Here is a 22972-nt window from a genome sequence, read left to right as displayed (position 1 = left end):
TTACTCCTAGAAGAACAGTTGCCTGATATTAATCTCGCGAGCAAATAAATAATCGTGAAGTAATTGTCGACCAACGTAATTAATCTGAGATTTACAACCGCGAGAAAAGAATGTACCCAGTCCGCAAGACGCGACATTTATCGATGTTTCCAATATATTTGGTTCGTTTTCTTGCGTAATATCATTGATGGCAATTTATGATGGAAAATGGGATTTATAGTATAAATTCCATAATACATAAAAGTTGATATTCCGAGAAAGTACCTCTACCAGCGTGTCTAATTTAAAAGAATTACTCAAATATCCTATATTGCTTATTTTCATATACCGTTACTCCTACTAATTAAATTGGTAAATGAATCTGTACTGCGTCAACATTTGTTCGTGTTATACGACAATTCTAACTAAATAGCGTGGTAATTTGTCGGAATAACGAATCGACGCTAAAAACGGTGACGTACGTATTTGGAATTTTGAAGAACAGCGAGGATGAAGAAGAACTTGCGTTTCCATTAAGACGAATGATTAAATAGAAAAGCATTTGATTTGGATCGGGTGGGAACAGAGCAGAACGGACATGAAACCGAATGTATCGAATTTAATTAAAAATGTCGATCGTAATTTTATAAAATATACGTAATTGTCGGAGATACCGTGACTACAAATTTTATCACCGTAACAAAGTCTTTTCGACGTTCTTCGGTTAAGAAACATACTTCACCTTCTCGACGAAACACAGTGTGTATATCGATCGATCGTTCGTGTATACGATACAGTGTCTATAGATATATCGTACTCTCGCTACCTAAGAGGTTTAAGGGTTCTATTCTACGATGTTCCTCGCTCGCACTTTCCGTACTCCTGTATCACACGTGTGCAAACCTTTAGCAAATAGATAGACTGGAACTAATCTAACCAACTTACAGCGACACGATACCCTCGATACTGTATACACGATACTGTATCTCGATGAAAATGAATTCTCAACTCTCTTCTCTTGCACTTTGCCGATATTTTTTCTACTTTTTTGTGCTCAAATCCAGAATTACCATGATTACGTGACACGTAGTCCGATAGGTACGTTAAATCTGCCGAGTGTGTTTCGAAAAGAATAATCGTAGCGATTAACACGACAGATATAACATTTGGACAGAAAATAACTTGTTGGAGGTACCACCTGTTTTATTAAACTTTATATTGCATTACTACGTAAAAGTTTATGCTAGTTGTTTATGTTCGACTTAATTTATAATATAATTACAGGCTAAAATACGTTGTGTAATATAAAAATATGTCTCGAAAATTACAAGAAGTATAATCCCGGTAGAATAGAAATAATATATATATATATATATATATATATATATATATAAAGTGTGTTATAAAGCGCGATTCTTTTATACGGAGTCGCGTTTAAGCGTAGTTGAGATGTAACGAGCGAGTCTTGTAACACCAAAGGAGAGGCAATAAACTGCTACTGCTATTTCACGTGTTTAAATGGGAATTGCAAATTGTAATTAGAAGCTGAAACACAGAGATGTCTTCTACGTATTTCTTAAATGCAATTAACGCGTCATAAACTTGGAAAAACACTCGGGACCAGACTAGAATTTAATATTACGAAATGCACTCGCTTTAAAGCCTACATTAGGACTCGTATAATATCTTTAAGTTGCAATAATCTCGCGCGAAACACATTTAACGTGAAATTTATGAAATGGCTGAAAACCCTTTTATTAACCATCTCCAGCTTCTATTTACGTATTCGTATCGAATTAAATCTCAAAGAGTAATCCAACTGTCTGCATTAGCTAATTTGGATATCGAAATTGTCAAATCTGCGAATTGCTAGAACAGTTGGTTTTTTTAATGGTATATTTTAATTTTATAATTTACAAGTACTTTTATATAAAGTCCCGCAAATTTAGAGCTCAATTTGTAAATAACAAAGTATCGAATGAAAAAGTACCACAAGTAGGAGATACCAGTAAATGAACACAAATAATTACACAAACAGATTTTTTATTATTCAAGTGCCAAAATCTTCAACTCTGTTACTTACGTCATCTGCTACATTGGCATGTTAATTATTCGTAAATATAATTTAACGCGTACAATGTGGGCCCAAATTTGGGATAGGATTGGGAAATTGACAGAAGGTTCCTCCACGTGCAAAGATAAGTCGAAAATGTAAATTTCGCTTCGGTCTTTAAAGCGCCTCGTTCCCACAGGAATGAAATTCGAACATGTTTAGTCTATTCGACAAATTTTCAAATTCGAATTTTTCCACGTAGTTTTGTTATTCTTGAGCTTCGTCCTATCTGGAATTACAGAATTTTTCTGAATTCACCGCGAATTTAGGCCCGCGGTGTATAGGAAAAAGAAAGAAGAGAAAAGTAACTATCGATTCTAAAATTGTCTATATTTTACGCTTCGGAATTTGTCGAGCTCGTAGCATCTCGAAGATCTATAGTCATTATCGAGCATTATTCTCGCATATGCGAATCGTAAAAAACATAAAAAATACCATATGATGGAGAAACGTTGCCGAAATTGTGTATTTCCGGTACATATGTTTAATTAAAAATTCGCATCTTGTGATCTTTTAAATATTTAAGAATCTTGGAAATTTATATCTCCTACGTACGAGTTATTTAGGTTAATTACAATATAAGATAGCATATACTCATCTGTTCCAGGTATAAAGTTCTAAAGGTATAAAAGTATAAAGCAGTCGTTTTCAAAGTAAATGTAGTAAGTCGATGAACTTCTAATTTACGCAAATACGCGATACTGCAGCTCGATTGGTTTAATTATGACCACGACGGAGATCCAGAGTACCGATTACCTTTAGCATTTACCCTAACAATGTTACACCGCCGCTTCCGTAATTACTCAAAGCTTATCGCTCGTTTCATTAGGTTCGACTCGAGTTCGAAACCGCCGGTTCAAGGTTATTCAGAGAGTAATCAGAAACTCGCTGGCGGGAAGCTACGCGAAGGATATTGCTCCGCGTACTTGGTGGTCGAATCCCGAATTGCTTGTACGGGAACTTTCCAATTAAAATGCAAATTTTCACCTCGTCGCGATTCGGCCAACGATTGCTTCTCCGTTTCCTCGATAAAGTCGCTGACATCTTTGATCGATTTGCTCGAAATATTAAAGGATGCGTTGTTATACTCGACGGTGGAACCGTTATTTAATCGGATATGATATGCGAGAAAAGGAAACGAGATAAAATTTGTCGAGCTGTGTAAGTATCGATTTGCTCTTTCGATTTCTCCGAAAATTGCTACACATTTTACTCGAGATATCGCGAATTTATGCTGGTCGGCGTACCTTTCCGATCTCGCGTATAACACGTGCTACGATAACGGATATTTTTAAAGCTTATTATCGAAATTACTATTACGTTTTAAGCGGTATTCTAAACGTGTTAAACGGAATAAAATTACGTAGACCAGGGATTTCGAACGGAAGCAGCTCTCCGAGCGAAATCAAATGCCAAACTCCAGACTATCAATTCATTTATGTAGTAGATTCATGGAGCGCAGCCATTCAACGCGTCACGCGCGATTGTATACGATTTTATCAGTCGCGTTGCAGAGTTCAATACCGGCGCGAGTCGACGTGACAAGAAAGCTAGACTTCACCATCCAAGGTTTTGCTCGGCCGGTTGTTCGATTTCGGCTTTCAGCGAGAACAAGTTCTCGTCAAGATTTAACTCCGGCTGTGATTTACGATTTAACCGTGCGACCGATTCGACCAGTCGATTTCAATTTCAATAGCTTCGTCTTTAGCTCAACTTTGATAGACTTGCGCAAAAATGACGACTTTTGGTTACCCGCTTTAACGGTAACTTAGGCTTGGAAAGCCGTTTATCCAACGATTATGTACAAACCACTTTTTAACGAAACGACATTAACTCGTGGTATCAAAGGTGTTTCAATTTTTTCATATCTCGTTATAAATGACAAATTTTTTAAGAATCTTCCACTTTTCAGCAATTTTCTCCACTCGAAACTTGCTTACGATAACATCATTCCACGTTATATCCTATAAAATTACGTTATATACTCTTGCGTATTTTATCAAAATTTGCGCACGAACGATTCTTTATTTTATCATCTATCGTTCGTTATATCAATCCGCGCCATGTATGAACATTCGTATTTAAATAAAACTGTTAGTCGATAAAACAGAACGATATATCTAGATCGAACGAGAACTTGTAATTACGATCGTCCGTGATCTTCTTCTCCTACACTTTGCTTCGCTGAATTTATGTGACTTTTACTTCCACGCGTATCCTCGTAGTCGTCCTTATCGGTGCTCGAACTTACAGCGCTAAACGTTCGATAAAGGTTGAACTCTGTTCGCGACGACGCTAGACAGGCTGCGATGCGCGTGCAGGTGGAAATTTAACGGGTCTCGTAACCGAAACGAGAGTGAAAAACAGGTCGGAAAAGAAACAGGAAGAAGCCGGAATCGATCGACGCGACGGCGACATATCGGGTAACTCCGTGGGCGCCATTGTTTCGGTTTAACAGCAAGCGAAATATACCGAGAGACGCTTCCAATTCTAACAAAGGGAAGCAACGAAACAGCTGCGAATTGAGAGTTGCAGTTGACTGCGTGCGAGAGTCGGGGAAATTATATTTTGATTATAATCGAACTTCGTGTCGTTTAATGAGAGCGATCTGTATTATTCGATCGTTAATTAAATCGTTCGAAGATCAGCCAATACGTCGTACTTCCATCAGTGATACGTATTTCTAGCAGAGGACGATGTATATTACGCTGCTTAATCGGAATACAAGTGCACGGAACCAACGTAAAAATCCTTAGCGAGATGGTTCTCGTTGGAAAAATTACCACGTTCTTTCATCCAGCGAAAAGAGTTGGACAAATTTCAGAGCGAACGAAGACGATACTATATCTTCTAGATACTCGTTCGATTTGCTGCATTTCGCTATCGCATAGGAAATCTCGGAAACACGCAAAAATTTGAAATTCCTTCTACGACCGTCCACGGGCGCGTCAGCGAATAGATAGTAGCGAATTGTGCACGTGCACGGCCCGTACTCCGCTATACCGAACAACCACCTATTGTACCACGGGAACGAGTTGTCCTGAATGGGCGACATTCTGCTCGATTTATCCTGAATTTATAGCACGCCTATCTGCCAAGTGTCGACGCTCGCTATCCCACCATCGCAATCGGTCAATTACATTCGACGAGCGACGAGTAAAAATAGAAAGTAACAATGAGCGAGGGCTTTCGATTCACCGTACGTTGTTTGAAATCCAGCTTTTAATATTCTCGTTGATCGCTCCAATAACAAATGAAACATTGCTTGGAAATGTAAGAAAGCGACGTATCTTTTGAAAACTTCGCATTACAACATAATCTTTTGCTACATTTGATCGTGCTATATTCGTGATATATCGTGATATATCCGTAACGATATCATCAAACGTTCAGATTTTAAAAAGGTCGAAGCAAATTTTAACCCTGCCGACCAGGTCGAACGATGAATTACGATACAAGTTACGATCAGCCGACTAGAAAGAGCGTAGGGGAAGCAAGAAACCGAAGTCAGGCTTTCCAGCCACGGATGGAATCGAACGAGAGCGCGATTTCGCGCGCTCCGTCGCTCCGTCCTATGGCAATCCGATACCGATAGCAACACAGTTCCTATTCAACTGCCGCTCGTTCATTATTCTTTTATCCCGGAAACGTGGTATTTTAAAGCAAAAACCGCCGACGTCGATCGCGAGCAACGGATAAAAGAAGAGACGAGCAGAAGGGCCAGAATTATGGTTGTCGAATGAAAGTGCGTTTCTTTTTCTCTCCTTTCCGCCTCTGTTTTTTTTTTTTCTTCTCTTTTTTGTCGTTTTACCAACAATCTAAATTCTACCGGCTCTTTCGAGCAGTCTCCTTCCTCGCGAGTGCTAAACTCTTTTCAAGCGCAATTTTTTCTTCGGCCCTTGCTTAATTAAAAATTGCACCGGCAATTTGCGATTACGAGCCAATCGCCCTGCTAGAGAACACTTTACAATTCGACGTTACGACGTCGATTTAGCTGGGAAATCCTTGATCGTTGCTGTCGTGTCCCGCGAAATTCAAAGAGGTCTTTAAAATCGTAGAGGAAGAGGGAGAAAAAAAAGGAGAGAGAGAGAGAGAGAGAGAGAGAGAGAGATAAGGGCTTTAGAGGGCTTATAGAGGGAGCTGTTTCACGTTTGAATCTCGCCTTATCGCCGGAGAGTGTTTTTATTGTCGTTATATTTCCTTTGTTTTCTTTGCCCCTTTGTTCCACGGCCTTTGGGTTTTGCACTCGCATCAAGGGCGTCGTTTTCCTACCGACGGTTCTCTTTATTTCGCGAATTCTCTAAACAAAAAAGGATCTTTCGATCCGGTAATCGATGAACGTGTATTCAGATCTCTCGACGGCCTTGGAGCATTTTTTCTATTAGGAGAAACGCTCTACGGTAGACGCGTTAATTGCGATTAATTTCAGATTTTCTTTTGATAACGTTTGAAATAATTTTGTCATCTGTCGTACGCGTGATACTTCCTAACTTTAAATCTCACGCAACATTTGCAATTTCCTGCGCTTCCGTGGATTTGCAGCGAGCGAGAACTCGTTATCGAACTCCTTAACAACGACCAATCAGGGAAACTGGCGCGCTACTCGAACTCGCGCATCCAAAATACCACCGAATAAGATCACCATAGAATCGAGTTCAAACATTCAACAGATCCTTGCCTCTCTGTCATCCCTTTGAAACCGAGCATCCGCCATCCCTTCTGTCTCATTTCGCGTTTAATTTCGTATTCGAGGGTTCATTTGCTACGTTCAATGGCCGTATAAGTACTATTCGAGTTGTCGTTTAGACCGTTCAAGTATCTCCCTCGAAGCAGGTCAGTTTTTTCTTCCTTTTCTCTTTTCACGTCTCTGTTATCTCGGCGTTTCGTCCTCGATAGCAACAAGCTATAGTATTTTGCCAGCGTATAAATAGCTTCGAGAAAGCTTTAACAAACGCTGTTTGTCGAACGCCCATAAAAGACGTACGCGTATGTATCGGAGCAAGAAACGAGCTTGCATTTTTTCGTTGCAGCATATAGGAATAAATTCCGATTGGTTGCGACGACTCCGATCTGATCTATCCCGAAGGGATAATCTCACATCGAACGGCAAAGATATTCTCATCTAACGTCGAACGGATTAGGACGGTGGTGATTCAGCCTCGATCGCTTTCGTCTCGTCTCAAAGAGAATTTTCATCGATCGTTAAAAAGCCACGCATAAGGAGCAACGTATCACGGTGGCGATTCTATCGTGTAATTTCCCAGTTTGTGACGCGTAGACGCGGTGTAAACCTAGTTTCTCCAACAAGCAGGACGACTAGGTCCTCGAAGCTGGTCGCTTTAACCGTTGGTTAATCATCTTGCGAATATTTCACCGAGCAATTTTCCCGTTGAATAACGGCCAAAGGGAACTTTGGATTGCATCAACGCCGAGCGCTTTTCTCTTTTTGATCCCTTTAAACCATGGTGAAAAATCTGCGAGCTACGTTATCTTGGTTAAAGCGTTATCCGAATAACGTATATTCGAATTTTCGGACGTATAGTCTTTGAAACAGACCTAGAATCACTGATTGTAGAATGTCTATCTCTACGAGCTACAAATTAGCCTCGTATCATCGCTATTTACTCATTTTTTAACATTATATATACATAATATATACACGCGTAACATATTTGTCCCAATAAGAGCGAAAGAGTTAAGCGAACCGAATTATAGATTTTGTACGACCGAGGATAAATTTTCAGTTGTACAAATAACTGGATTTCTGGTGTAAAAAGTGGTATGGTTGAGAAAGAGCATGCTATCGGAGTAAACTACTATTGTCCGATACGAGACTTGGGAAACCAAGTTTGAAAAAGCTATTATTCCAACTGGCAATTCTTTTTTCTTCTTTACTCTATTCGGTATTTTTTCCAGAGGAAGAATACGAAGAAGTTGTTCTGCATCGATTAGCGATTTCAGCCCGAAAACATATACTGGCCACTGACCGACTTCGAAGTTAAAAGCATCGTTACGGATTTAATATAAGTTGGGAAAGAAGTCCAGTTTTGCTGGTACTCGAAGTAGAAGGAAATAAGACAAACGAGAACGCCGTACTTTCAGCGAAAGGTGGGGAACAAAATCAACCGTAACGACCGAGAACCTTCCAAGACTTTGTTCGAAGAGCGTGGCAACGCTATGCGCGATCGTAATCCCGCTTTTATGCATTTTCAAATTTCTCGATGTTGCGACATGTAATATTCGGTTCGCTAGCGTTGCACGATGTAAATATGATCGTTGATGGCAGAACCGAAACAAAACGAGAAATTATTTATGAGAATGAAGCTTTGTTTTCGAGTAACTGGAAATTGACGATAATTAAATGGTAACTCGCGTTACCATTAAATGGTAAAAAGATATTACTATCAAAATTAAGACGACGTAAAATATCATCGTATAACAAAATAAAAATAAAAATATCGATATTACCGTGTATCAATTTGGTCGTATACATGTTCCTATTTACCATAAATAATTCAAGCATAAAAGTAATAAAAATAAAAATAGGGGAGAATGCTTCGCGAAGCACGAAATTAGAAATCTGTTTGCCTAAATCACGCAGGCATTGTAACGTGATTCCTTTATATGTTTATTAAAAACCTATCTTTCATTTTCCCTATATTATCGTCCTAAAAGAAAACCTCTTTATGATTTAAAGTCGTCCGTGAAATTTGCAAAATTAAAATTCGAACGCGTACGATCGTAGAACGTTCTTTGCCAACAATTAATTACTTTATTGTTCGACGCGCGTTCTGATCAGGGTTAAATTTAAAAGATTATCGATACTTGCAACACCGACTGACACACAACTGTCCGAAACGTTTCTAGCTGACATTTTTAACCGCCAGGAAAATCGAAATAGCAAAGAAATACTACGTTCGGATAAACGTTGCCTGTAGTAGAACGATTCAGAAATGTTCGATGAAAATGTTTTCCAACGAAGCAGTATCGAACATCGTCTGTCGAGGAAAACAGTATTCGCCGGTAAAAAGTATTGGGTCCCCAGATGAGATGTAAGATGAGAGACCAAATATACCACGGTCCAATTTTGTCTTTACAAAAATCTCTTAATCGTAAGATTACCCGGTAGATGGTGATACACCCGGTAAGAAGCTAGCGAAAAACCATGCGTATTTTATTCGACAAAATGCCAATTCTATGAAAGTTTTCAAATTTTCTTACGAACTTTCCGAACCGAATTCGATGTGGTAGAACTTCGCTTATTTGAATTCGTCGAAGGGTGAACAGTTCATATATATATATATATATACGTAACTGGAGTTTGTTGATTCTCCTCTCTACTACCTATGATTTTTCGTTGAAATAACACAAGTTCACGTTCGGACAAATGAATTCGATCGATAGAACTTCGTTTAATCGGGCATTAACCGCAGTTACGTTTCGATAAACTAAATTACACAGTAAGTGCTTCGTTCTCGCGGAATTTCTCTGTCTCTTGATACATCGTTGCTAAAAATGTGTTCTATCGTTCTTACAGATGCGACAATTAAAATCCACCCGACTCCAGTTACATCGCTTTTGTCAAAATTTGTACATGCGTGGTTGAGAGATTGTACGATTAGAAAATTATTCGGTTAACGAATTAGAAGCGTTAAAATGTAATAAAATGAGAAAAAATATTTTAGTTAACAAAGTGAAGAGAAACTTACCGAGTACACCAAGACGAAAATTAATAGAAACGACGATAAGACGACCATAAGCAGCCAACGCAGTGCCGTCGAAGGAATTTCCAGCGCCCCATGAATAGGAATCACCGTGAATTAGAAGAAGGGCTGGTAATAAGTCTGGGGTACTACCTGCAACGTTGGATCGTTATCGTTAATCGCTTTATCTACGGCTACAAGAATTTCTGGTTATTCGTCGAATGTTGGACGCTGTAACAAAATTGGAGAGAAAAGATTAGAACGAGACTGCCTTTCCTTTATGCGAGAATATTATTACGAGAAAATAAAATAAATACGTAAAATACCGTAGGTTCTAAAACTGGTTAAAAATACGAAGAAAGCCAAACTCATCGTATGATAAAGATTCGTGCGTAGGTATATACGTATATCGGTAATTCCATTATTGTACAATTTTTCCATGATTAACACTTTCCTTTCTTTTTTTTTTTTTTTTTTTTTTTTTTTTTTTTGATTCGAATACGAGAAAAGGAAACGTACGTAAACGAAAAGTATTTTCCTCGCGTGCTCTCAGTTTCGCAATTTTTTCCATTTCCACGGGCAGGTCTGTGTTTTAAACGTGGAATAAAAATAACGCAACTGCCCGATCGGACGAAATTTTTCCTAGCTTCTCCTGGTCCGATATTTTTCGACGAAATAAAACCTGGTTAAATTCGATGGAGGTACAGAGGCGTACGTCCATTGTCGATAAAAATTTATAAACGTCGAGCGATTGCGCGGCAAAAGAATCGATTTTCAACATTGACATAATCATAGCGTTTTAATTTCATTCGTTAAACCTTTCGCAAGCTGCTGTTATCCAACGTTAGAATAAAACAATATAGTGGAATCATAGTTGCCCGTGTTATATTACCTCCGTGTAACGAGCTTACAACTATTCTATACTTAAGACTATACTATGCAATAGAACAGAGTATTTGAATATCGCTATCGTTAGTGTTATTATCAACGTTATTATCACTACCGTCTGCATGAAATTTACGAAGCCGCCAGAGTACCATACAGACGCTGTCTGGTAAGGTCTTGTTAGGAAACAGCAGCATTCAACGAGCGAACAACGTAGACGCGGGAATCGATAATCATCGATAGCACTAAGAATTGATTGTTCGCGTGGTAATGCAGCCACGTGTATTCGTATATGTATATGTATATTTGATATTCGATATTCGATATTCGATATTCGATACGCATGCGCCCAAATAGTATGCAAATATCATAGTAGAAAATATAAGTAACTTCGGTGGAGGGTTAATCGTAATTTTTATCACTGTGTAATCTCCGCGCGGTATTCGATTGTCAGTTATTATTTTCATTTGTTCGAATTTTTTCGCAGAGTACACGATAACCGCCGAAAGATTTCTGATCTGAAACACCTCGACGAAAGTTTTTAGAAGCCCCGTGTTGTACATTGGATATTTTCGATAAATAGCTTCGTACATTTTCGTCATTCGGTGGATATTTAAATCATCGGTATTCATTGGCTACTGTTAATATTCAATGGTAATATTGTAATTTATCAAATCAATATTCATCGATGAAATCCATATTTATCGGTGCTGTGGAATATTGATTTTTGAATAATTTAGTAATCCCACGAACTAATATTTCACGCATCCGATTATTAATTATGTAAAAATTCCATACCCAGTTTCGAAATAATCCACTGTCCGAAGAACAGAAAGCGAGAATGAAACAATTTATAAATCGTTTTTCATTGTTGCGCTCATTTCGTCTCTTTCCCCTAAATCTTTCACGATTTTTCATAATTAAGCAAATATCATTTGCAGTAATTACCTACTGTATATTACTAATAACTTTAATGTACGCCGTTTACATTTTTTATTGTTATTATTATTATTTGTTTATTATTATCGAAAGTGGATAACGGACATCTTCAAATGGAAAAAATTAAAACGTGTACAAATGTTTCCTTTATCATCTAAATTATTTACTTTCGTAAATTGCAAAGGCAATAATTTAAAACAATTTAAAAATGAACACGGCTCAAAACGATAAACTTTACCATAAAGTTAAAATATAATCTCCGCGTTTCGCGATAAGTGTCGAATAACAAAATTTGCATATACTTTCCGGGGTAAAAGGACGAGAAAGAGGACGAGCGAAGCAAGATTTAAACATGTAGCACATCATAGGAAAGAAGTACCTTGTCGCGTGGTAGTTTCCTGTAAAGTCTTTAATAACGGTTAGCGTAAGGGTGCAACAACAACTTTAATTTAGAAAATACAGTCGAGCAATTAAGTTAAAAGCTAGCCAAGCACTCAGGTGCAATTGCGAATAACGTACAGAGTTTCTTCACTCTCGTAACGAATCACAAGCAACCAAATATTGTCCGGCTTTCCAATTTATAAATGGATAGTGCTAGAAAACCATTATGGAGTGCCACGTACGATCGAGTTATCGAACACGTCGTTGTACATACATCGGTTGAAAACTGTGGAAAATATAACGCTACGTACTGCTGAAACGCCGTACGAACGTTAACGCAAATAAAGTGATCATTTGTATCGTTATTTTCAGACACTTTCTTAAGGTAATGTCTCTTTCCGTGCATACAATTTTATTTTCACATGTAAAAATAACACATTTTTACTACAGATATATCGCACTTTACCATGAAGAAGGCAATCATTATTATTGAAAATCCTGTGGCTGTTTTCAAATTTGAAAATAAAAGCTCGTCCGCGCAGTATCTCGATGGTATTTAGATACAATAAAACGGATCTTCCCCGATACGTTCGAGGCGTATTGATTTTTTTCTGTACAACGATCTAAACGTGAAAACGTGGATAACGCTGCCATATGGATAAGGAGCAGGTTTGCCAGAAAGATCAATTTTTTATGAAGGCCGATTACCATTTACGTTGGTAAACGGCAGAGGGAATAGGCTGGAGAACTTTGTATTATATCGTTACTCCACGGTCCAAGTTACGCTCACTCCACTCCCTGAGGACGAATCAGCACGTTCGCGATTCATGAAATCACATAATTGTCCATGAACGAGCCACGACGCTCCTACCGTAGCACTATAAGCGATGGCGAACAAGACGAGACGTCCACCTGTTGCAAAATCCGACATGACACTGCGCTATCGTGCCAGACCGGACAGATAGGTGACTAAACCGAGCCACTATCAACGTATCCTCTATCCGATAAACCAGAGATCGTATCTTGGATAAATTTACGGGTGATCCGATATTTTGCATTACCTCTGACATCTGCACCGCCTAATCTACCCTTATCGCGGTTCGGGACATCTGATCGCGCATTACCCTCCACTGTGTTTGCGAATCGAAATTTTACCAGATGCGTTATGTTATCTGAATCGATGCTGCGTGGATGTTAAACGTTGCTTTTCAACACTTTTTCCAGCTTTCTAACTTTGGAGATTTCTATAGCGTAAGGATACTCAACGAATCAACGAAACTTAATATTCTAATATACACTCGTTTGTCGCAATTTATTTACGACAATATGCTCCCATTAATTAAAACGTGAGAAACTAACGATCGGTATCAGGCATCTCGGAGTTTATAAGTTTTCGATATTTTCAAAAGTTTCGTGTCGCGAAAATAGAACGTTTAAAAACAGTTTAGCACAACGAGTCGTGCCTCGTTCCTTTCGCAAGACACGAAATTGCGTATACAGGCTCGGTAGCTTTATTTTCTTTCGTTTCGAGTTAGACAAATACAGTGTCGAATTATTTTACCGTGTAGGACTGTGTAGATATTGCGTGTATACGTGCTTTGTTTACATTTTAGATGTATACATTTTTTTTTGTGTAGATCGTTGATCTGTGTACCTGTTTGTACCACCGGCCTGTGCGCTCCCCGCCCCTGTCCCCACCACTTTGGAAGTTGCTCAGCGAAACTAAGATACAAGGAGTCATTCAGTCGTCTCCTTTCGTACCGACAACGTGGATCGCGTTGCGTCAGGTTTGTAACGTATTCTGATCTATTGGTGGCGTCGGTTCTTCGTTACTATCGTTACTGTCATTACTGCCATTACTATCGTTTAATTAATACCCTTTTCTTATTTATTTTAAACGATACTGTTACCGGTAGCTTCCATCGTAAGCTTTCGTAATAAAACTTGAGTTTGATTGTGTTTCTATTTAATTATTTTTATACATTTAGCGCACGTTTCTGTAGTATTTTCGTAGATGATAAATTAATTGATATTGCAGATATACCGAAGCACTCTCCGCGTTTGATTTTGAGATTTTTCTGTTTCATAAATATTATCAATTAACGTTGCGAAACAAGAAAAATATTCAGTTCCGCTCACGGTTTGTTAAACGCGTTTATATAGAGTGGAAGACGATCGAATTTTAGCAGCCCTTCTGGCTACTGCTTCGTTCTTTTTTTCAGCGCCCCTTATTACTACGTTTATTACTGGAAATACCGCTGTACGAGATATATTCCTTTGTTAGCGCTAACGTTACCATAATTGCGAATGTACAGAGCTTTATTACGAATGTAATATATATATATATATATATATATATATATATGTCGGAGAAGCAGTGGGGTTAGGGTTGTCGGTGTTTGAGGAGTCTTCATTGAAGGTAGCCATCGTTGCGGTGTAGCGAAGATACGATTTATTGACACAGGTATGAATAACACAGGTTTGACAATCTATCACGGCGGTGAGATGTCCGCGACACTAGTGACAGTGATCTCAGGTTCAATGACGAATCCGCGGTCAACGGGATGACAGATAGGCGTTCTCGCTGAATCTAAGTCTGACTCGTATACGATAATTGCTGAGCGTAAAGACGTTACTCTTTAGTCGACGGGAGCGCGTCCAAGAATGCCCGTCCCGTCCCGATGATTCCACAGAGGAAAACTATACTGGGGTGTGTCTAAGGACACAAGATCATCGGACTCGTCGAGGAAAGCCCTCGTTTAGGAAGTAAGGGAAATTGACGTTGCTGCCAATTGGTCAATCTCCATATCGGTGGTTAGAAAAGGATGCTAGCCGCCCTCGAGGGAAAGTTGCTAGTGGGAGACGTCGTTCGTTGAAAAATATGTCTCCCCTATCTTCCCGTAGTTGGGACAAAGACTGTATGTCCGTTTGAAGGACTTTAGTTAACTAAAGCGTAAGATTTATTACGGGCCCTCGGGCTAGCCGAACATGTACTGCGGAGACGCATCGACATCTGGTAATCATCTTACTCGAAGAATAGGGTCAGCGTGTGGCGAGCTACGGGACAGAAACCGTTGGAATGTTTACTGTCACGTGTTGCCACGAATATTTCTTTTAAGGAGAGCTATAGAATTATTCCATATGTTTGTTGGGCAAAACGTTCGTCCCTTGACCGCGGCTACGTTGGGCGACAGACTGTCGCCTCGAGCCAAAGCTCACCGTCACTAATCTCGAACAATTACAATCGGATTGAATAACTACAATAGTTTAGTTACAGTTATAGTAGACTTTAGATTGCAATGTTGCGGGGCTATCCGAAGGTTCCGGTGTCCTTACATCTCCGACATATATATATATATATGTCGGAGATGAAAGAACAGCGGAGCCTTTGGAATTTTGGATAATCCCGCAACATTGTAACCTGGAGTCTACTATAGCTGTAATTGAACAATTGTAGTTATTCAACCCGATTGTAATTGTTCGAGAGTCGTGATAATGAGCTTGGGCTCGAGGCGACAGTCAGTCTCCGAACGTAGCCGCGGTCACGGGATGAACGTTTTGCCTAACAAGGTATGGAGTAATTCTATAGCTCTCCTTAAAAGAAATATTCGGGGCGACACGAGACAATAAACATTCCAACGGTTTCTGTCCCGTGGCTCGCCACGTGCAGACCCTATTCTTCGAGTAAGATGATTGCCAGATGTCGATGCGCCTCCGCAGGACATGTTCGGCTAGCCCGAGAGCCCGTTATAAATCTTAAGGTTTAGTTAACTAAAGTCCTTCAAACAGACAAACAGTCTTTGTCCCAACTACGGGAAGATAGGGGAGACATATTTTTCAACTAGTGGCGTCTCCCACTAGCAACTTTCCCTCGAGGGCGGCTAACATCCTTTTCTAACCACCGATATGGAGATTGACCAATTAGCAGCAACGCCAATTTCCCTTACTTTCTGAACGAAGGCTTTTCTCGACGAATCCGATGATCTCGTGTCCTTAGACACACCCCATTATAGTTTTCCTCTGTGGCATCATCGGGACAGGAAAGGCATTCTCGTTCGCGATCTCAATGATGAGAGGAGTAACCCTTTACGACCAGTGAATATCACGCATCCGACTTAGATTTTGTGAGTACGTTCATCTATCATCCCGTCGACCGCGGATTCGTTATTGAACCTAGGATCATTGTCATTAGTTTCTCGAGTGCCTAACTACCACGGTTACTTGTCCGGCTCTATAATAATCGTATTTGCACTAGCCGATGTCTCCTCTATTGCACAACGACAACGTGTAACCCAAACGAAGATTCGTTTCACGCCCCTAACCCTAATTCTAATGTGCGCTCCGACATATATATATATATACATGTATGAAATTGTGTTCGATTTCGATTAATGTTGCTACGAAGGCTTGAACTATGTTTTAAAATCTTTTCGACCGCGATGTTTTCCACCTTTTAACGGTAATGTAGAAAAAGTTGATTCGCGATCATCGCCGCGTTTGTAACAAAAATTCTGCAAAAAATAATTTATGCGCATATCTTTCGGTTCGGTTGTTGCAGGAAATAACAACAGATACTGTTATGGAGACAAAGCAAGTGATTTTATGATAATCGAGTTTTCTCTTACCTTAGTTATTTCAAATGAAATTTTCAAGTTTTAATTCAGTTTAAATTCGATTACTTAAAATTCATTTACTTAAAATTCTTGCTTTCAATCTTCCTAGTTTCGATCAAAAAGATACAAATGATTCTCTATTTTTGCTCAAATTTAATCAAGAGTAATTTAACGTAATCGCCAATTAGTACTTTATTTTTCATGTATAAAATGTTCTCGTTTCAGAGATGCCTGTCTTTCTTCTTCTTTTTTTTTTTAAGTACCAATCCAATAAATGAGTCTGTTTCAGATTTATCGATTTACAGAAATTTCATTCGAATATATACATTTATATTTCAGGTATTTACAGAAGGTAATTATACATATTTTATAGAATTTCACTAACCTTTCGCAGATTGAATTTGTTTCAAGGTCTTTTGAGGCATCGAACGTCGGGGACTCATACTCCATACAATATCCCTTACCTTTCCTTTTGTCACATTTAGATTATTACGTAGATAGAGTGGACAGATATTTAGATTTTTACGTAGGTGCGATTTATGGTTAGGTTGGCTACCTTGAGATTGTAATTCAAGCAAGTAGGTAAGGTGTAGGTAGCAAATAGGTTGACACAGTAGTAAGAAGTATGGCATGGTAGTAAAAGCATGACATTGTACAATGTATATATTATGTAGTAGTTAATTCTATACGTCACATATTTTATCTTATTCTCTTGTTCTTTTTGTTCAACTCTTGAATGTAATTAATCGTTATAATTTTTAATCACGATCAATTAGTTAAAAATTTTAATCTACATACATATATATAAAACAATGGCCCATATAGAATTACGATTAGATTAAAATTTAATTTAATTTTTAGATTTCAGGTTTCCACGTACCCTAATCAGGTTTCTAGTTTTCGCGTCGGTTTTTTTTTTCTTTTTATTAAAGCTCATTTTACCGTTTGTTTTGAACATTGCGCAAAGGTACACCAAAAGGAGTATTTATTCGACGATGAATAAATTTTAGATCTTTTCGCGCAAAAGGAGGGTGGATGGGTCGCGGATAGGGTGGGTCTCCACTCGCAGCACCTCCTCGCAGTGAGACCCGGCCAATCGGTATTATTTTATATATTATAATTACTAATTGTATCGCTGTGCAACAAAGCAATTAACCGTATAACTGGTTAATTATATGGCAAGTAATATGAGTTAATTAGCTGCGATCCTGACCGCGCGTTCGTATCAATGCATCTGTCGTATATTACGTTAGCGAAATATAATTTAAATATAATTTAAAAGTGCAACTAGTAATAAGTATTTTTGGTACTTAATAAAGTGTATGTATTCGACATACAAGTTCGTTGCATTCGTATCCTTGAATCTTTTTATCTATAAATCGGATTACAATAAATCGTAGATCTTTTTTTCTTGAGTCTTGATAAAGTAAGTATATAGCGATATATTTATTTATGTTATACAAAAGTTCTAATTAAACGGTATTTGCATTGAATTTGTTGGAAACTTCGCGACGCGAAATCCAGAACGTAGAAAAGTCGAACGTACGATTAGCATCCATCGACCGAACGAAACTCGCGGTCGGGGAATTTCCAACCGTCTTGAGATCTTAACGAGAGATCTTGAAGTCGTTACCAGAAGTGGAGGTGCAGCTAGAATTTAAAAATATCCCAAAGGAGAGACGATTCGGGGGGAAACGTAGATCACCTTGGGCTCGCTTCATTACCTTTCACGGTATTGTAAAAAAAGAAATCCAGTCAGGAAAAGGGAATAGAAAGCAAAAAAGAAGGAAGAAGAGCGGAGAACGGGGGATGGGAGAAGCAAAGAGCTTCCCAAGAAGAATTAATTCTCCCGACTTCTGACCTCTTCCATGCACGTCCGCTCGATTTTATCCGACTGCGTCCTTTCAGAAGCGAATGAATCTCGAGGAAATGTGACGTTTTCCAACCAATGGAAATAACAAATTGCTTTGTGGACAAAAATTTTGCTTCCTTTTTGGTTTAAACCTGCGATTATTATTTACCGATGATCAGTGTCGCAACATTTCACATAGTATTCGCATCTTTTTCAAGTATTTACAATTGTAATGCGCGTAGAAACATCGCTACACACGGTAAAGACTAAAACGCGGACATTATCTTCTGTTTATCGTATCAGTTTTCCAAACGATCACACGCAAGAAGTTTATAGCGTGTAATCGATAAAATTTCTCTAAAAACCACGTCAACGTACTGACATTTCGCAAAATATAAACGATAGGAAGACATCGAATGTACGAACCACGCGGTATTCGCCTGGACTTTTCGTCGAACTTGTTACAGTTACATTTCAGTTACATACTATCCCTTACACGCGTACGATATAAAGAGATTCGTTTCTCTCTAACATCTTGCGCAAAGTCAGTGCCGAATTCTTCTCGAAAGACAAGTACTACTCCTAAGCTGTTACCAATCGATTCTTCCGCTTCCTTCGATCCTCTCCTTTTCTTCGTCATCTTCCGTGTGATTCGTCCGTCGTTGACCTTCGAAATAAACGTCGATCAGACGCGAGGCTACCTCACTCCCGCGGTGCTTGCAGGTTCTTTCTCGTTAATCGAATAATCATCTGCAATGCACTACGGAATTGAAGAAGCAACGCGAAAGTCGTTGAACCAACAGTGCCTTCTGCGTTTCTTCTCTTCCTGTTTCTCTTCTTATCACTCTGTTTAGCGTCCCTTTTTCAAGTCCGTGACCCCCGGCATTCTTGCTCGGTGACGTTCAATTCTGCCGTTACAAATGGAGAGAGGAGGGCAGCAATTTTCACCGGTTTTTCGGATAAGCCCGACGACCTCTCATCCGCTTTCATTCTTTTTTCTTCTTCTTCGTTCCCTTTGATGTCACGGAACGATATTCCCGTGCGCAAGAGGATATGCATGCATTGTCGCGGAGAGATTACACGCAGCACAGTGTGTAACAGTGAGAGTATAGAACAGAGGAGAGGGGGGGGAGAGAGAGAGAGAGAGAGGAAATATAGTCGAACAGCGCGAGTGGTTAAGCGCTAAAGTTCGCGAAACGAGAATTTTACACTGGCGAATTTGATACGCGTATTTGCGGAAGGTAAAATTAGGCAACCCAGCTAGATACCCTATGCAGAGGGCACGTTCTACTCTTTAGATTTTACATATATCTCTCTTTACGTTCTACTTGGCTTTTAGATATCTTTTCATAACGGAAAAATCACCTTTAATCCTTTGGTTTGCAGTCTTTTTTTTTAGCAACTAGCTAATTCGTTAATCAATCATTTATATACCTGTTCATCGAATTTTACCTATTTTCTGTAATATATCGCACGTAGTAATTGCGTTCTCTGCAACGTACTCGAGTAATGGCGCTATTATCATCGGATCGTTAAAAAAAAAAAAAAAAATGTAACCTAATACAAAGATTCGATCGAATTGAAAAATTGATGGAATCTCGTGCATTCTTACATTTCAAACGATTCAACGTGTAAATCACACGATCGTTATTACTACGATTACATTCTAAATTTTCGTAATCCTGACTATGGATCGGGTCGTTCTTACCACGTTTTTCCCCCCACTCGTTTGTCTCAGTCTCGCTAATGCAGACATTCAACGTCACAACGACGACTCCCTTAATTTACCAAATTTCAGACATCCCCACTTTTTCCCACGTCACGTTAAACGCGTAAACCCTACCGCTCAGCTTTCAGCAGTGGTCCGCTTTAACGCTCGCGTCTCCCCAGGGTTAATCCCTCGTAGTAAAAAGAACGTTATGTTTCGAGAACGGCCTGCACAAAGCGTTATCACTTTTAATTACTCGTTTTCAGCCAGCTCGCCGCGATAACTCGGCCCTTTAACCAGACGCCCGGTCCGCAAAATGCGCTGTCCATTCCTCGCGACCAGCTGAAACGCTTTAAAACATCCCGCTGCCGACGGGTGGTCCTTCAACGTTAAAACGAGACGACACAGCTCGGCGCGGCGCGTCGCGTCGTTACACGTTGCGACGAAATAACACCAACGAATGTTCGTAACAAGCATTCGAACAAAACGTTTCCGTAATTCACTTTGTTCTCCGTTTTTCGCTATACGATTGAATTCGCGGTGAAATTGACCTGACTTTTCTAAAGTCGACCATTTACCTGCAAATCTAGTTGCGGAAAATATATTTTCGTCATTTTCAAGGGTATTTCCTCTGCCACCTTGCTACAAATTTTGTTGCGTAAAAATAATACGAAAATATTGTACGTATAAGGAAACTTGTATATACGTGTATATATTTCGGTAGAACTAGTTCGATAGAAAAAGGTTATCAAGATTCGTGGAATATCTTTATCGCTTGTTCCATGAAAAATTTGTTCTTTCATGCGGAATCGATATTCATCCGAGAAAATTCGCTGCCGCGAGTCTACGGTAGAATTTTTTAATTAAATTTGTCGACGTTCGTCGATCTCAAATGCCGTTATTAAATGAATAACGAGTGCTGTTTCGTTATTCGACTTTTCTACCAATTAACCCATTCCGCTACAAAATGAGGCTTTCTCTTAAATCGTAATTTTAATTATCAAGTATATCGAGTTTTATTTCTTTCGATCTTTTACTTTTCAAAATATCTTCGTCTCCCATCAGTTTTATTACGACTGAATCTTTTCAGTTACTACAATGTACGATGTTCGTTCCATTTTAAAGTTTGAATTAACTCTCCGTATACGTACGAATTACATTCTGTATAATCTTCTCTATCGTTATCTTTGACAAATGTGCAAGATGTTAAGAAAAACGAGTCCGATAGTTTAGAGGCTTGTAGCACTCGCCGAAAAGGGTAACATATATCTAATCGACATAGGTCCGTTATTCATACAACGAACGTAAGTTTTGCGCGACGATCAACGATCTTGGACGAACCAGAAAGAACATCATATTATAATTTTTATATCGTGATACAAAAAGAGTATGTCGTATATCATATATTTTAAAAATAGGAAGTATCGAAAAGCGATTTATTCCTGAGCGACTACACGTTAGTCAGCGCAAAAGACGAATCGCTCCTTTTGATCGCAAACAGCTTCGCTTTGAGCTTCCCAAGCACTTCTGCAGCAATTGCACCAATTACATTTTCCAACAACAAATATTCGTATTCGTGGGACGCGCAACGTCGCTCTGCGAAGGCATAATAATCCAGACAGCGTGAAAATTTAATCCTCCAGTGGCCGAAACTTTACCGGTAACTTGGAAACTGAAACTAGTGCGCGCTTCTTCGTGCTAAATGACACCCGAAGGATCCAGGGGCACTAAGTCAAATTCGATCTTCGCAGTAGTTGTAACAGCTGCTGCCTTTTACGGTACTTTGAATTCGTCGTTACGAAACATCGATGGAAACAGTACCTGTAGTTAATTTGTTACGAGGTTGATTCGACGATTATTATCACCGAGCGTGACGAATGTAGTTTGGAAATTCAAGACAATAATAGACAGAACGGAAAGAAATTCTTACGTTTCGGTACACGATTATAGCATAAAAAAAAAAGTAAGAGACGTAAAAATTAATCAGTCGACGTAATTATTCTCAACTCGTCGTTATGTCTACGCTTTTCCATAATTTAATTACATTCTCAAAGTATACGATCGTATACTTTGTACAATTATAACGACATAATTGCTAAAAGGTATTAACACTTTATTTATTATTAGTGTTCGGTCAAAATCTCAATAACTGTTGGATATCGATAGACTTCAGTCGAAATATAAGGTTTTAGTTATCTGTGTAACATTGATATTTTTCGATATTTAGTTTAACGCGAGACGCGATACTTGTGACGCGTGAAATATATGATTGCAGAAAATATAAGTTTATCGATATCAAAGAGTGTAGGAAACGTGATTGGTACTTTCGTTAGGAAGCGTGAAACTGAATTTGGCTAGGAAACTTTCGAGTAGGTTAGCTTGACAAAAATACTCGCAAAAGTGTATTAAAACGTGTACGTATATCTATCAGTGTGTTATTATAGACGTTTCAAGAATTCAGCCACTTGGCCAAGACTTGCTTTTTCGACGAAGAAACGCGAACCGTAACAATCTCGATCCGGAACATCTTCCACTAATGGTCTGATTATTTATTAATATTAACACTTTTATCCGATCAATTTACGCCACGTCTCTGTTATTTCCTCGTTCTCGTCCTCGTGTTTCCAGCAACTCGTACAGAGAGGAATGGGGTGTACTTAAACGACGAGAAGACGATGGCGGTAGAAGAATGGAGAGGTTACGGATAGCTGTATCAAGTATGATGTATTACACGTATAAAGATACTCGTGATAGACTGTTATAGTTTCAGTGCATCGTTTTAAAGTGGCCATTCGAGCA

General features: G+C 38.9%; 1 protein-coding gene across 1 annotated transcript in view; it reads right to left on the bottom strand.

Annotated features, from left to right (window-relative positions):
• LOC117157835 (neuroligin-1) overlaps window positions 1–22972 on the bottom strand; it is a 48781-nt gene that overhangs the window by 13960 nt on the left and 11849 nt on the right. The window contains exon 2 of the mRNA XM_033336122.2: window positions 9802–9948. Coding sequence (XP_033192013.1) covers window positions 9802–9948 — 147 coding nt within the window. The remainder of the gene's footprint in view (window positions 1–9801; window positions 9949–22972) is intronic.

Source organism: Bombus vancouverensis, chromosome 7 (assembly GCF_051014615.1).
Source record: "Bombus vancouverensis nearcticus chromosome 7, iyBomVanc1_principal, whole genome shotgun sequence".
In the NCBI taxonomy this organism is placed as follows: domain Eukaryota; kingdom Metazoa; phylum Arthropoda; class Insecta; order Hymenoptera; family Apidae; genus Bombus; species Bombus vancouverensis.
The sequence above is the reverse complement of the archived record's forward strand: the minus strand, read 5'-3'. Positions and strand labels throughout refer to the sequence as shown.